A 13,699-nucleotide genomic window follows, 5' to 3' on the forward strand; every position below is an offset into this window, starting at 1 on the left:
ACAGAACTGAGCAAAGAGGAAGTCTGTCTCCTGAAAGTCTCACTCTGAAGCTGATATCCATAAGTTCGCTTTTACATCATTAAACGGGAGCAACACACAACCGTTTGTGTCACCTTGTAAAGCAGGGGTCTGCAACCTTGGTCCCGGTGAGCCGAAGTCCCCTGTTATTGAAAGATCAGGAACCAATCGATTGATAAGTAATGCTTAAGTGAAGGGAACACTAGTAATTGAAGGATGAAGGACATTCTGATCTTCATTCCAAATGATCTCTAAATGGATTAATTAAACACACCACCTCTTTAATTGATCGTAGTTAAATTGTTTCAGTTCTTTATAAGCTGACAAATTAAAGGCTAATAAGTGCTGGACTTGGGCTGAGAGACCCCTGATCGAAAGTCCTGTTGGAATAAAGACGCACTCAGAATGGATATCTCTGAGCGCTAGCACAAACAGACGTATATTTAGACACTGGAATGATAACTCTACAAAGTGTCCAGCTGATCAGAAATGTCACACAATTACCAAGGGAATTAGTCAGCTAAATAAAGATCCCAGAGCTACAGCAGATTGCTTACTAGTTAAACATGCAGAAAAAAAACAAATTCATTGTATCTAACCTCTTTACTACCATACTGTATTCTGTTAGTAGAGTGCTTTGTATGCCTTCATCCCTGAATTAAAAAAAATGTTCATATCCAACAGAAAAACCCATTTTTTCATGGGTTTAACTTAAAAAGGGTAAATTAGCCCACAGTTACATTTACTCAGGTATTTTTCTAAAATAAAAAAACACCTTTTTCCATGCTGTATCAGCATGTATCATGAAGTATCATCTTGGATAATAATCTATGGTCCCCAGATAAGATTTCCTGTTGACTTTTTCTTCTTTCCCTCAGATTGTGATGCAGTTTGAGTGTCATGTTTTTGTTTTCATTAATAATTCTTCTTTAAATGCTTTGAAGAGCATAGCATACTTTGGAGTCAGAATTTCAGAACTGATAGCTCTTCTTATGTTTATCACATCATGTTGTTACCTACAATGCATCAGATAGCAATGACTACAATACACATAATAGTAGCACTTCTGGTTGTGAAGGGTGCAGGCCACAGTGGCACTGGTGATGTTTCACACCCCTCAGAAGACTGTGTCTAAAGTCCCAGCAGTCCCTCCAATACAGCCTGGCCGTCCAGCTTGACCATGTATCTGAGAGTGTCCCCTCTCTCTCTGCCTCATGCTTCACTCAGAAATAAACTGGGTCATAGTTCATCATCCATTTTCTACCTGCTTTATCTAGTACAGGGTCACACCAGAGCCTATCCTGGCAAGTAATGGGTAAAAGGCAGGATACAGCCTGGACAGGATACCAGTCCATCACAGGGCACACTCACACCATCACAGAGCAGTATGTCTTTGGACTGGGGGAGGAAACCAGAGCACCCAGAGGAAACCCACAAGACCATGGGGAGAACATGCAAACTCCACACTGACTACACCCCAGCTCCAGAATCGAACCCGAGGCCCCAGCACAGCAAGGGAGCAATGCTAGCCACTGTACCACTGTGCCTCCCTCTTAAAAAAAGATCCAACAATGACATTTTTCTAGTCTGGAACAGAGAAGACTAGAAGGGATTCATTTAAGAATTGAAAGACTTAAATAAAGTCTAAAGAAAAGACTGAAAGAGCCTTCATTAAGTGGCTAAAGGTAACCAAATCAGCTATACAGGCGGAAAAGACTCCTCTCCCTTCTACTCCTATGGATGCTATAGCCGTCACTTTTGTTAGGTGTGTTTTTTATAACCATTCTTTATGATCTTATGATTTATGATTTATGATATTGCACTGCTGTTCGTCGTGCTGTTTCAGTACTAACGATGATAGCTCATTCTCGATGCTGGACGATTAATTTATTCACTATCGAACATGAAAAACAGGCGATAATTGAAATAAGACATTTAAAAATAGTGCAAACATGTCACACGTGTTAAAAAGCTGGCAAACACGAGGCTGCTTATTCGCTCTGAGTCTGGTGAATTTTGACTTGATAAGCAAGAAAAGCCACTGTTCAAGACTAAACAAATCTCAACGGCATGATTAACATATTTTTTTTATTTGGTAAATCCAGATTTTACGTGGATTCATTTCCCTGTAGCGTGAGCTATCTGAGGGAAATCCCGCTTCCTGTCGCACGAGGGCTATAAATGGGTTGTTCTGCAGAGCGCTTGTCAATACAGACGGACTGAAGCGAAGATCAGCAACACAGACTTGACTTTGCCGCTGGAAGACAACCTCAGGTACAGGCAAAGAGACATTCTACTTATTCGGGCATAGGGGTAGAACCGCAGAGATGAATAAGACGTGTTTGTTATCTGTATGTTAATGTGAAAGATCCGCTGTCAGGTGATTTCGTTCGCCGGGTACGAATGATGGAGCTGCGGCGCTTAGGAAAAGCTCTCCTGCAGGACCACTTCAATGACTTGTTTGCGCGACTTTGCTCGGTGACAACGGAATGCTGGTTGTTGTATTTTTTTTTAGACTTCTAGAAATATTGTGTCGGTTTGAGTTGCTGCAATTTTTACTTGTTAGTTGTATGTATTATATAAGACGTTTACTAGAATATTTGACATGTCAATGTGTTTTTTCTTGTGTTCTAGGCGCAAACATGATGTGTGACATCGAGTTCGACTTATCCTTGGCTTTAGAAAGGTGAGGGGATTGATCGCACACCTGGCGCCGGGAACCTACAGCACTGAGCTCCGTCTGAGTGGAGACTCACCGCCGCTTTCATAGGAAAAGAACAAAACCGTGCAGAACCAGCTGTGATCTTGAGTGTTTTAAAGTGTGATAATAAAAGTAGTTATATTCATGTGACACCTGAAGCCTTGAGATGCTCACTTTGTAATGACTAAAACAGTATATTATGTAACCAGGATTATTATGCGTTTGCTATCTACTGTCTGTAAGAAAGTAGCACAGGACTGTTGAAAAGGCATGAGGCTCAAACAAAAGTGAACCTTCATATGAATTTTAAACAATGATTTTTTCAAAACCAGACGGTAGCTATGAAGATTGTCACGTTTTCTTCTGTGGGTCTGTTGTAATTCATCACGAAACTCTGTTCCTTGCAGTGATCCCGACATGACGGAGGTAGACTGCCCTCTAACGGCCAAGGTGAGGCGCTGCATGTTTTTCTCACAGGGAAGAAATGAACCGATGACGCATGTAGACGAGAGGAGTAGCGAACTTCATCGAGTATTTGGAACAAGTGGCAAAGATAGTAATTGCTGCATCGCTGTGTGTGCGCACAGAGTCATTTATATACTGTAGCGGCTGACGCGTTTCTGCAGACAAGTAAAGTCTTACTCCGGTGTCTATTAGCGGCAGTTGTACACTGGAGCCGAATTAGTCCAGACGGAGCCCGGGAGTCTAGTAACCGCTGCCCACACACACGCAGCGGTTTCCTGGTCGCTGACTGTGCGTTTGCTCCCCTGTCCTCCAGAATCACGGCCTGAAGGATGACACCTTCTTGCCCAGAAGGCGCTGCCTCCTCAGCCCTGGGCTGGAGCTGGAGGTGGAGTCTCACCCTCTGCACAGCTTTCGCCACGCCGCCACACTCATCGTCGCCCTGGAGAGGATGAAGAAGGTGCAGGAGAAGCCGATGGGGACAGAGTTCACTGGGGACACCCTGTTCCACTTTGTGATAGAGCAGCTGGTGGAAGGTAGGAGGCTCCTACACAGCCAGTCTTTCCCCACTCTGCTGTGTCTGAGGAGGAACAGACAACATCCTGATTAGGCTGATGCTGCAGTTTACTGGCAAAGATGTTTGATTCAGAAATACTTGAGGGCAGCATAGTGGTGCAGTGGTCAGCGTTGCTGCCTCACAGCTCTGGAGCCTGGGCTCAATTCTGGACCTGGGGTGCCATCTGTGTGGAGTTTGTATGTTCTCCCCATGTTTGTGTGGGTTTCCTCCCACAGTCTCGAAACATACTGGCAGTTTCATTGGCCTGGTGTGAGGGTGTGCATGTCTGTCTGTGTGCCCTGTGAGGGACTGGCATCCCGTCCAGGATGCACCCCACTTTCTCACTGACCTGAGCTCTTGTGTCTCTGTCCCACAGAGGTCTGCTTTGACCAGCAGTACCAGTTCAACCCCACCTTCACACGCCGGACCCAGGACCTGGCACACAGCATCGCCGACCAGCACAACAAGAGCTGGAAGCTGAACGAGCTCCCCAACGGAGCTGCTGAGCTGCTGGCCATCACTGTGCAAGGCCCCAGCTCCTCCAAGAAAGGTGAGTCCCTGCGACTGGCCTCCTCCTCAGGACAGCTGGCCAGGCCCTTCAGGTCCAGTGCTTCTCAGCCCTGCAGACACAGGACAGCTCTTCAGGGCAGGACTGTTCACACCACATCATCAGTGTCCTGTTGGAAAGACCCTCTGTATCCGTGATGACAAGGTCCTACACACAAGAAGTGACTAGAATTAGAGCACAGATTGCGCGGTATCGCAGGACTGACGTGCTCTCTCCTTGTGTGCCCGCAGTGTGGCTGAACCTGTCCACATACGTCTCGCTGCCTCCAGTCTCCTCTCAGTCCCAGCCAGTGGCCCTGGGCATCGGGGGCCGCAACCTGTACCTGTCCTGCTCCGAGTCCGAGGGCAAACCCATCCTGCAGATTGAGGTAGGAGCTCTCTCGCTGCGGCCGGCTTCTTCTCTTCCTCTCTCAAAGCGCAGTCTAAATCGGAAGGTTTCGCTCCTTGTCTTCACACTGGCATCTCTCTGCATGTCTGTAAGCAGCGGCAGGATTGTGCAGCAGCTCCAAGCAACTCGGCTTTGACTTCTGCCTCAATAAGACAGTTGCCATGAGCATCAGCTGTCACCTGTCTGCTGGAGAGATCTCCTAGTGCTGTGTGTGAAGGTGCACATTAGTGTCAAGCGATGGCAGGGCTCTGTGTGTGCTGGTCCTCTGGTATTCTCTCCCGTGAGGCTTGTGCACCAGCTGCCCGTCAATCCACACTTACCGGCGCTCAGCTCTGACTGCTGCTCTCGCTGTCGCCCCCCTCAGGAGATCCCCGACAAAGAGGACCTGAGAAGCATCCGCTCCGGCAGCACCGCGGCCCGCTTCCTCTTCTACAAGACGGACAGCGGCGTCTCGTCCTCCACCTTCGAGTCGGTCAACTGCCCCGGCTGGTACATCAGCACGGCCATTGAGGAGCCCTGCCCAGTGGCCATGTGCCACCTGCACCCCAACGACCGCATCACCAGCTTCATGGTCAAGCAGCAGTGAGGGCTGGCCGGCCCCAGTGCTCACCAGCAGGTCTCGGGCTGGGGGTCCCAGTGTCTCAGTATGTACCAAGTACAGAGAGCAGCGCGGCCAGCTTAGGTGTGAATCCCAAAGTTTCAAGCTCATTTTCCAGCCTCTGGGAAATTGTGGCCTGAGAGTCACAGAGCGTAAATACATAATGTGTGCTTGTTCAAAAGCAATGAAGAATTCATATTGAATTAAACTGTAACTTTAGTGTTTGTACAGATATTTATATTGTGTCTCAGTGAAGTTCTCTATTTATTTTTATTTATTTCAATGTGTTAATTGAGTTGTATTGGCTGCTGTAACGTTTGTTCACACTGCAGAACATCTACTGTCTGAAACTAATGTTTACATTGCTTCACAATTCAGGGCTGAGGTGCACACCTTCATATTTAAGTATTTAAGTTTTATTTATACATTTGCTGTTGTTTTTATACATTAAGCTGGATGGAATTATTTATGGGATGGCTGTTGTATATTGTTGCACTTGAATAAATGTCTTCAGTATTTCAATGCTCGGCTCTTGTTGATGGTTTCTCTGAAGCTGTTTGTGGATACGAGTCTTTCTTCCCAGCAGTCTCTATTTCACTCGCCTCTTTCCACACTCTCTCGCACCCTGCGCCTCTGGGCTCAGCTCACTCTTCCTCTTCTGGACCCACCACGCTCCTTCCTGTGTCCTTGTTCCGGCCCGTTTGGAGTCGAGTCCCGGAGCAGTGGCGGGCCAGAGATTCACCACATCCAGCCGATCCACCAGTACAGCTCCAGGCCCGTCCTGAATGAATGGAGAGTGTTTCAGCAGGAGCAAGGCTGCAGATGATCAGAGTTCTGGGGTTTAGTACGTGCGCAGAGTTCACGAGTCTTTGCTTTGAAATGAATGAAAGGCAGGCAAAAATGTAAAGTAGAAGAACTTTTTGTTCACTGATGTAGCTTTATTTAGATCCATAACCCATAAGCTGGATTGCTGCCAGTGCAGAATTTCAAATGATGTTTTCAAAAGCTCTATAAAACAGACAGCATGTGGTTGTTTAAGTGTATCTCGTAAGATTGCCCATGGACATAAAAAGATTACGTGAGGATATTATTTTGCTTTGCATTTCAATGTAAGATCAGCAGCTATGTTTTGCTCTTTAAGAAGCTGAAATGATTTAGAAGCTTTTTTTTCATATTCCAGTTCACATGTAGGATATCATGTCATTTGCAAAACTGCTTTCTACCATACGGTGTCGCGGGAAGCCTACCTGGCAAGCAATGAGCACAAGGCGGGGTACACCCTGGACAGGGGGCCAGTCCATCACAGGGCAAGTGCAAGCCAATCATACAGGAGGACAATCTGGAGGCCACAGTACAAGCCAAGGAGGGAAATTTGGCCCGGACACCGGGATAACTCCCTACTCTTCTCGACAAATGCCCGGGAATCATTAATGACCACTGAGAGTCAGGACCGTGGTACCCAGGTATCTTTTTCACCAGGATGGGTAGATCCAGGAATTTTGAATTCATTATTCAAGCTTATTTCCATCCATGACCCACAAGCTTGAATGCAGTCAATGCTGAATTTCAAACGAATGTTCTCTTACTCTGAATTTTCCAAACGATGAGTAAAACAGAGGACATGTAATTGACCGTTTTTCTGTGTAAAATACTACGCGTCAGACACAGGAATGCACGAATGTGGAACGAGTGTTTACGAAGCTGCCATGCTGGTTTCTTTCAAGGAACGGCTGAATGAGACCTCCAGATCAACTAATCAAGTCACGTGTGCTGAACAGCTTGCCAGTGCATGTGCTCTCTCTCTTGTTCTGTTTGCGACTGGAATTCCATGATACATCCAATTGACAATACAGCTGTGCTCCGTCTCCAGAGTGAGGCCCAACCTCTGGGCACCTTTAAGAAACAGCTGGATGACATTTTATCTGCACTGAGCTGCTGAACGTCTAGCAAACAAGATCTCCCCATCCCCGTTACCAGGCCTTTCTTATGCTCTCACATAGAGCTGTGTCAGAAACCAAAGAAACATATTTTCTCTACATATCGGATTATTGCAAAAGTACAGAGCATCAAACATTTGCTGTTATGTATTCCCTCTTTAAACTAGATACTTAGGAACCCCAAACCAATTCACTGCCAGCAGACAGTGTTACTGAGAGAGCAGTACGTTTTTTACTTTTATTGAACATCAGATGTTACAGGCAAAGGAGAAAGAGTTTTTCAATCAGAAAGGTGAACAAAAAAGACTCAACAAAATGTTGCTACAGATAATTACAAATCCGGACACATCAAATTAAATATTGTATGTGCAGTATGTCAGTTGTGCCTTTTACCTTCTTATTTTTCATGTTCTCAATGGAATTCATGTAATCTTGCACATCCATCTCACATATCGTAAAAGAGGGAGTAGCAGTGGCCCATTTTGATGTACGGATTGTGAGATCAAGCCTTTATTAATAACAGATTATATATACATGCCCCTTTTCCATATTACACCTTGCAAAGCTAAACATCACATCAAACTCCTTAAACCTGACATTCACATCGATACACTTAAAGATGAAGTTTTTCAAGTCTTCCCAAAACAGTTTTATATTTATACATGTACAGTAAGAGATAAATCTGTCCGAGTTTCTTTCCCAGAGCAGACCTACAGAACACACATAAATCACCTTGTTCATGTTTGGATCTCGAGCTGAAGTGCTTTTTGAACAGGATGATACCTATGAACATTTTGGAGCGTCATTTCTTTAACCTGTAAGACTGTATCTAAGAGCAGTACATTACAGCCCTATAGTCACTGACGAGTGGGTCTCTCTAATGCAAATGAGCCCATATAGTAGTTTACACACAAGACCCGTTAGAGGCGTTATGAACACAAATTAATCAAACTTAATCCGGACCAATTTTAATAACCTCAACGCTTTCTATAACAGTACATATGGATAGTTCAAAAATCTTAAATAACGACGTCGTGTCTTATTATGCAACCATGAACGAGTCTAAAGGGTGAGGAGTTTTCAATGACTTTTAGTCAAATTTATAAAACTTCCACCACAAATTGCGGCGATGATCAACTTCCTTTTGTTATTAAAACTTCAAAACAAGCAAAATCAGGGAAAGTTTGTTTTGCAACGCAGAAACACTGGCGAATATTATATACTGTACGCTTTCCAAATCTTTGGAAGGAAATAGCATATTTCTTCACTTCCTTGTGAAAAACCACCACAAGAGCACGATTTTTGTCCCAAGTTTAAACAGGAAAACTGATGACCGTGCACTAATTCTCTGCTGAAGACCGAGTATTCTATCCAAAACAGTGTGCCGTGAGTGTGAAGTGTGAATGTGTATAAAATCGCATACAGACTGAGTGTCGGGCTATTTTATTTACTCTGAGTTGAACTGATAAAAAAAAACCCTGGTCGAGAAGCAAACAAAACTTTAAAGAAACATAGAGAGTCAGATCCTCATTGGTCTGTCTGTCTGGTTTTCCGTGAATTCACAAATCTTGCGATGTTTCTGCTGATTGAAAGCGCATACTATTTTGTATAATATGTGTGTATTAGATGTTTACAGTATATTGTATGTAATGCCAGCGGCCATATCACCTTGCAGCTCTCTACTGGTTACCCATTGAAGCTCAGCAGGGTTGAGCCTGGTCAGTACCTGGATGTGAGACCTCCTCGGAAGCTGTGGTTGCTGCTGGAAGAGGTGTTAGTGGGACCAGCGGGGGGCGCTCACCCTGCAGTCCATGTGGCGGGGCACTATACTGTAGTGGGCGCCGTCTTTCGGATGAGACGTTAAAGCGGGGTCCTGACTCTCAGTTGTCATTAAAGATACCCGGACTTTTCTCGAGAAGAGTAGGGAGTTATCCCGGTGTACGGGCCAAACTCCCCCCCTCGGCCTTTACCGTGGCCTCCAAATTGTCCCCATGTATCATGATTGCCCTGCGTGTACCCTGCCTTGCGCTCGTTGCTTGCCGGGTCGGCTCCGGCTTCCCGCGACACCGTACGGCATAAAGCGGTTTGGTAAATGATATCATATGTAGTACAATTCTGAAACCCAGAATGGAAACTCTGTCAGTCTGCCAGCTGACATTGATAGTATTTTACTAATTTCATCCATATATCCCGCGCTATTAAGAACTCCATGCTTCGTATTGCCTCTCCATGCCACAGCAGAGCTGAGAACCGAGAGATGCCCTGCAAAAGACACAGTTTAAAAATATCTCAGACACCGATAGTAGGAAGCTCTTAAACCAACATGTACAAGGGGAACAAAATAAAAACGAAGTGTAAAATAATTTCGCAGCTTTATTGTATCATAAAAGCAATTTCGATTGTTTCAATAATTTCAACTCTCGTGTACAATCCAGTGTTTATGGCTAATTACAGAATTTCGACAGTCGAATTTCGTTTTCTTCCGCTTTCGGGAGCGGAAACCCCCATTTTCCTAGAGCCGCGGGTATAAACAGGCGGATCTGCGGTGCGCTGGTCAGATCCCGAGTGTCTGAGCTGACCGACACGGAGTTGACTTTGCCGCTGGAAGACAACCTCAGGTACCGGCAAAGAGACATTCCTCTGATTCGGGCATAGGGGTAGAATCGCAGAGCTGAAGTCGGGTAATTGGGTTTAATGGAATATTTGTTATTTGTATGTTAGTGTGAAAGATCCGCTGTCAGTTCGCAGGGCAGAAATGGTGGCGCTGCGGCGCTTTTGGAAAAGCTCTTGAGCAGAAACAATTCAACTACTCGATTGCGCGACTTTACTTGAGGATGCCGAATCGCGGGTTGTTGTGTTTTTTATAATTCTAGAAATATTGGGTTGGAACGAGTTCATGAAATAAGGAAATCACTGCAGTTTTGATCTTTTTTAGTTACTGGCTGATGTGTCATACATTTGTGTAAATGTAGACAAATATAATTTGAAATGTACTTTTTTACGGAATTACAATATATATGCGATGTGTATGTTTAAAGATTATGGGAATGGGAATATTTGACATGTCAATGTGTTTTTTCTTGTGTTCTAGGCGCAAACATGATGTGTGACATCGAGTTCGACTTATCCTTGGCTTTAGAAAGGTGAGGGGATTGATCGCACACCTGGCGCCGGGAACCTACAGCACTGAGCTCCGTCTGAGTGGAGACTCACCTCCGCTTTCATAGGAAAAGAACAAAACCGTGCAGAACCAGCTGTGATCTTGAGTGTTTTAAAGTGTGATAATAAAAGTAGTTATATTCATGTGACACCTGAAGCCTTGAGATGCTCACTTTGTAATGACTAAAACAGTTTATTATGTAACCAGGATTATTAAGCGTTTGCTATCTACTGTCTGTAAGAAAGTAGCACAGGACTGTTGAAAAGGCATGAGGCTCAAACAAAAGTGAACCTTCATATGAATTTTAAACAATGATTTTTTCAAAACCAGACGGTAGCTATGAAGATTGTCACGTTTTCTTCTGTGGGTCTGTTGTAATTCATCACGAAACTCTGTTCCTTGCAGTGATCCCGACATGACGGAGGTAGACTGCCCTCTAACGGCCAAGGTGAGGCGCTGCATGTTTTTCTCACAGGGAAGAAATGAACCGATGACGCATGTAGACGAGAGGAGTAGCGAACTTCATCGACTATTTGGAACAAGTGGCAAAGATAGTAATTGCTGCATAGCTGTGTGTGCGCACAGAGTCATTTATATATGTAGCGGCTGACGCGTTTCTGCAGACAAGTAAAGTCTTACTCCGGTGTCTATTAGCGGCAGCTGTACACTGGAGCCGAATTAGTCCAGACGGAGCCCGGGAGTCTAGTAACCGCTGCCAACACACACGCAGCGGTTTCCTGGTCGCTGACTGTGCGTTTGCTCCCCTGTCCGCCAGAATCACGGCCTGAAGGATGACACCTTCTTGCCCAGAAGGCGCTGCCTCCTCAGCCCTGGGCTGGAGCTGGAGGTGGAGTCTCACCCTCTGCACAGCTTTCGCCAAGCCGCCACACTCATCGTCGCCCTGGAGAGGATGAAGAAGGTGCAGGAGAAGCCGCTGGGGACAGAGTTCACTGGGGACACCCTGTTCCACTTTGTGATAGAGCAGCTGGTGGAAGGTAGGAGGCTCCTACACAGCCGGTCTTTCCCCACTCTGCTGTGTCTGAGGAGGAACAGACAACATCCTGATTAGGCTGATGTTGTAGTTTACTGGCAAAGATGTTTGATTCAGAAATACCTGAGGGCAGCATAGTGGTGCAGTGGTCAGCGTTGCTGCCTCACAGCTCTGGAGCCCTGGGCTCAATTCTGGACCTGGGGTGCCATCTGTGTGGAGTTTGTATGTTCTCCCCATGTTTGTGTGGGTTTCCTCCCACAGTCTCGAGACATACTGGCAGTTTCATTGGCCTGGTGTGAGGGTGTGCATGTCTGTCTGTGTGCCCTGCGAGGGACTGGCATCCCGTCCAGGATGTACCCCACTTTACTCACTGACCTGAGCTCTTGTGTCTCTGTCCCACAGAGGTCTGCTTTGACCAGCAGTACCAGTTCAACCCCACCTTCACACGCCGGACCCAGGACCTGGCACACAGCATCGCCGATCAGCACAACAAGAGCTGGAAGCTGAACGAGCTCCCCAACGGAGCTGCTGAGCTGCTGGCCATCACTGTGCAAGGCCCCAGCTCCTCCAAGAAAGGTGAGTCCCTGCGACTGGCCTCCTCCTCAGGACAGCTGGCCAGGCCCTTCAGGTCCAGTGCTTCTCAGCCCTGCAGACACAGGACAGCTCTTCAGGGCAGGACTGTTCACACCACATCATCAGTGTCCTGTTGGAAAGACCCTCTGTATCCGTGATGACAAGGTCCTACACACAAGAAGTGACTAGAATTAGAGCACAGATTGCGCGGTATCGCAGGACTGACGTGCTCTCTCCTTGTGTGCCCGCAGTGTGGCTGAACCTGTCCACATACGTCTCGCTGCCTCCAGTCTCCTCTCAGTCCCAGCCAGTGGCCCTGGGCATCGGGGGCCGCAACCTGTACCTGTCCTGCTCCGAGTCCGAGGGCAAACCCATCCTGCAGATTGAGGTAGGAGCTCTCTCGCTGCGGCCGGCTTCTTCTCTTCCTCTCTCAAAGCGCTGTCGAAATCGGAAGGTTTCGCTCCTTGTCTTCACACTGGCATCTCTCTGCATGTCTGTAAGCAGCGGCAGGATTGTGCAGCAGCTCCAAGCAACTCGGCTTTGACTTCTGCCTCAATAAGACAGTTGCCATGAGCATCAGCTGTCACCTGTCTGCTGGAGAGATCTCCTAGTGCTGTGTGTGAAGGTGCACATTAGTGTCAAGCGATGGCAGGGCTCTGTGTGTGCTGGTCCTCTGGTATTCTCTCCCGTGAGGCTTGTGCACCAGCTGCCCGTCAATCCACACTTACCGGCGCTCAGCTCTGACTGCTGCTCTCGCTGTCGCCCCCCTCAGGAGATCCCCGACAAAGAGGACCTGAGAAGCATCCGCTCCGGCAGCACCGCGGCCCGCTTCCTCTTCTACAAGACGGACAGCGGCGTCTCGTCCTCCACCTTCGAGTCGGTCAACTGCCCCGGCTGGTACATCAGCACGGCCATTGAGGAGCCCTGCCCAGTGGCCATGTGCCACCTGCACCCCAACGACCGCATCACCAGCTTCATGGTCAAGCAGCAGTGAGGGCTGGCCGGCCCCAGTGCTCACCAGCAGGTCTCGGGCTGGGGGTCCCAGTGTCTCAGTATGTACCAAGTACAGAGAGCAGCGCGGCCAGCTTAGGTGTGAATCCCAAAGTTTCAAGCTCATTTTCCAGCCTCTGGGAAATTGTGGCCTGAGAGTCACAGAGCGTAAATACATAATGTGTGCTTGTTCAAAAGCAATGAAGTATTCATATTGAATTAAACTGTAACTTTAGTGTTTGTACAGATATTTATATTGTGTCTCAGTGAAGTTCTCTATTTATTTTTATTTATTTCAATGTGTTAATTGAGTTGTATTGGCTGCTGTAACGTTTGTTCACACTGCAGAACATCTACTGTCTGAAACTAATGTTTACATTGCTTCACAATTCAGGGCTGAGGTGCACACCTTCATATTTAAGTATTTAAGTTTTATTTATACATTTGCTGTTGTTTTTATACATTAAGCTGGATGGGATTATTTATGGGATGGCTGTTGTATATTGTTGCACTTGAATAAATGTCTTCAGCATTTCAGTGCTCGGCTCTTGTTGATGGTTTCTCTGAAGCTGTTTGTGGATACGAGTCTTTCTTCCCAGCGGTCTCTATTTCACTCGCCTCTTTCCACACTCTCTCGCACCCTGCGCCTCTGGGCTCAGCTCACTCTTCCTCTTCTGGACCCACCACGCTCCTTCCTGTGTCCTTGTTCCGGCCCGTTTGGAGTCGAGTCCCGGAGCAGTGGCGGGCCAGAGATTCAC

The 13,699-nt window shown here is 46.7% G+C and overlaps 2 protein-coding genes across 2 annotated transcripts; both read left to right on the forward strand.

Moving 5' to 3' along the window:
• Positions 1-2,237: 2,237 nt before the first annotated feature.
• LOC148839153 (interleukin-1 beta-like) lies at positions 2,238-5,762 on the forward strand. Its single transcript, XM_088926861.1, has 7 exons — positions 2,238-2,292; positions 2,653-2,704; positions 3,127-3,169; positions 3,498-3,717; positions 4,114-4,287; positions 4,536-4,672; positions 5,057-5,762. Exons 2-7 carry the CDS (start codon positions 2,661-2,663, stop codon positions 5,276-5,278), a joined length of 840 nt encoding a protein of 279 aa, XP_088782987.1. The 5' UTR covers positions 2,238-2,292; positions 2,653-2,660; the 3' UTR covers positions 5,279-5,762.
• Positions 5,763-9,762: 4,000 nt separating this feature from the next.
• On the forward strand, positions 9,763-13,048 carry LOC148839154 (interleukin-1 beta-like). Its single transcript, XM_088926875.1, has 7 exons — positions 9,763-9,845; positions 10,319-10,370; positions 10,793-10,835; positions 11,163-11,382; positions 11,781-11,954; positions 12,203-12,339; positions 12,724-13,048. Exons 2-7 carry the CDS (start codon positions 10,327-10,329, stop codon positions 12,943-12,945), a joined length of 840 nt encoding a protein of 279 aa, XP_088783001.1. The 5' UTR covers positions 9,763-9,845; positions 10,319-10,326; the 3' UTR covers positions 12,946-13,048.
• The last annotated feature ends 651 nt before the right edge of the window (positions 13,049-13,699 follow it).

This window comes from Atractosteus spatula, chromosome 2 (assembly GCF_055471065.1).
Source record: "Atractosteus spatula isolate fAtrSpa1 chromosome 2, fAtrSpa1.hap1, whole genome shotgun sequence".
In the NCBI taxonomy this organism is placed as follows: Eukaryota; Metazoa; Chordata; class Actinopteri; order Semionotiformes; family Lepisosteidae; genus Atractosteus; species Atractosteus spatula.

Coding starts and splice junctions, on each gene's coding strand:
- LOC148839153 (XM_088926861.1), top strand. CDS start 2,661: ATGATGTGTGACATCGAGTTCGACTTATCCTTGGCTTTAGAAAG. Junction 2,705..3,126: donor TTATCCTTGGCTTTAGAAAG/GTGAGGGGATTG, acceptor TGTTCCTTGCAG/TGATCCCGACATGACGGAGG. Junction 4,288..4,535: donor CCCCAGCTCCTCCAAGAAAG/GTGAGTCCCTGC, acceptor GTGTGCCCGCAG/TGTGGCTGAACCTGTCCACA.
- LOC148839154 (XM_088926875.1), top strand. CDS start 10,327: ATGATGTGTGACATCGAGTTCGACTTATCCTTGGCTTTAGAAAG. Junction 10,836..11,162: donor ACTGCCCTCTAACGGCCAAG/GTGAGGCGCTGC, acceptor CCTGTCCGCCAG/AATCACGGCCTGAAGGATGA. Junction 11,383..11,780: donor GATAGAGCAGCTGGTGGAAG/GTAGGAGGCTCC, acceptor TCTGTCCCACAG/AGGTCTGCTTTGACCAGCAG.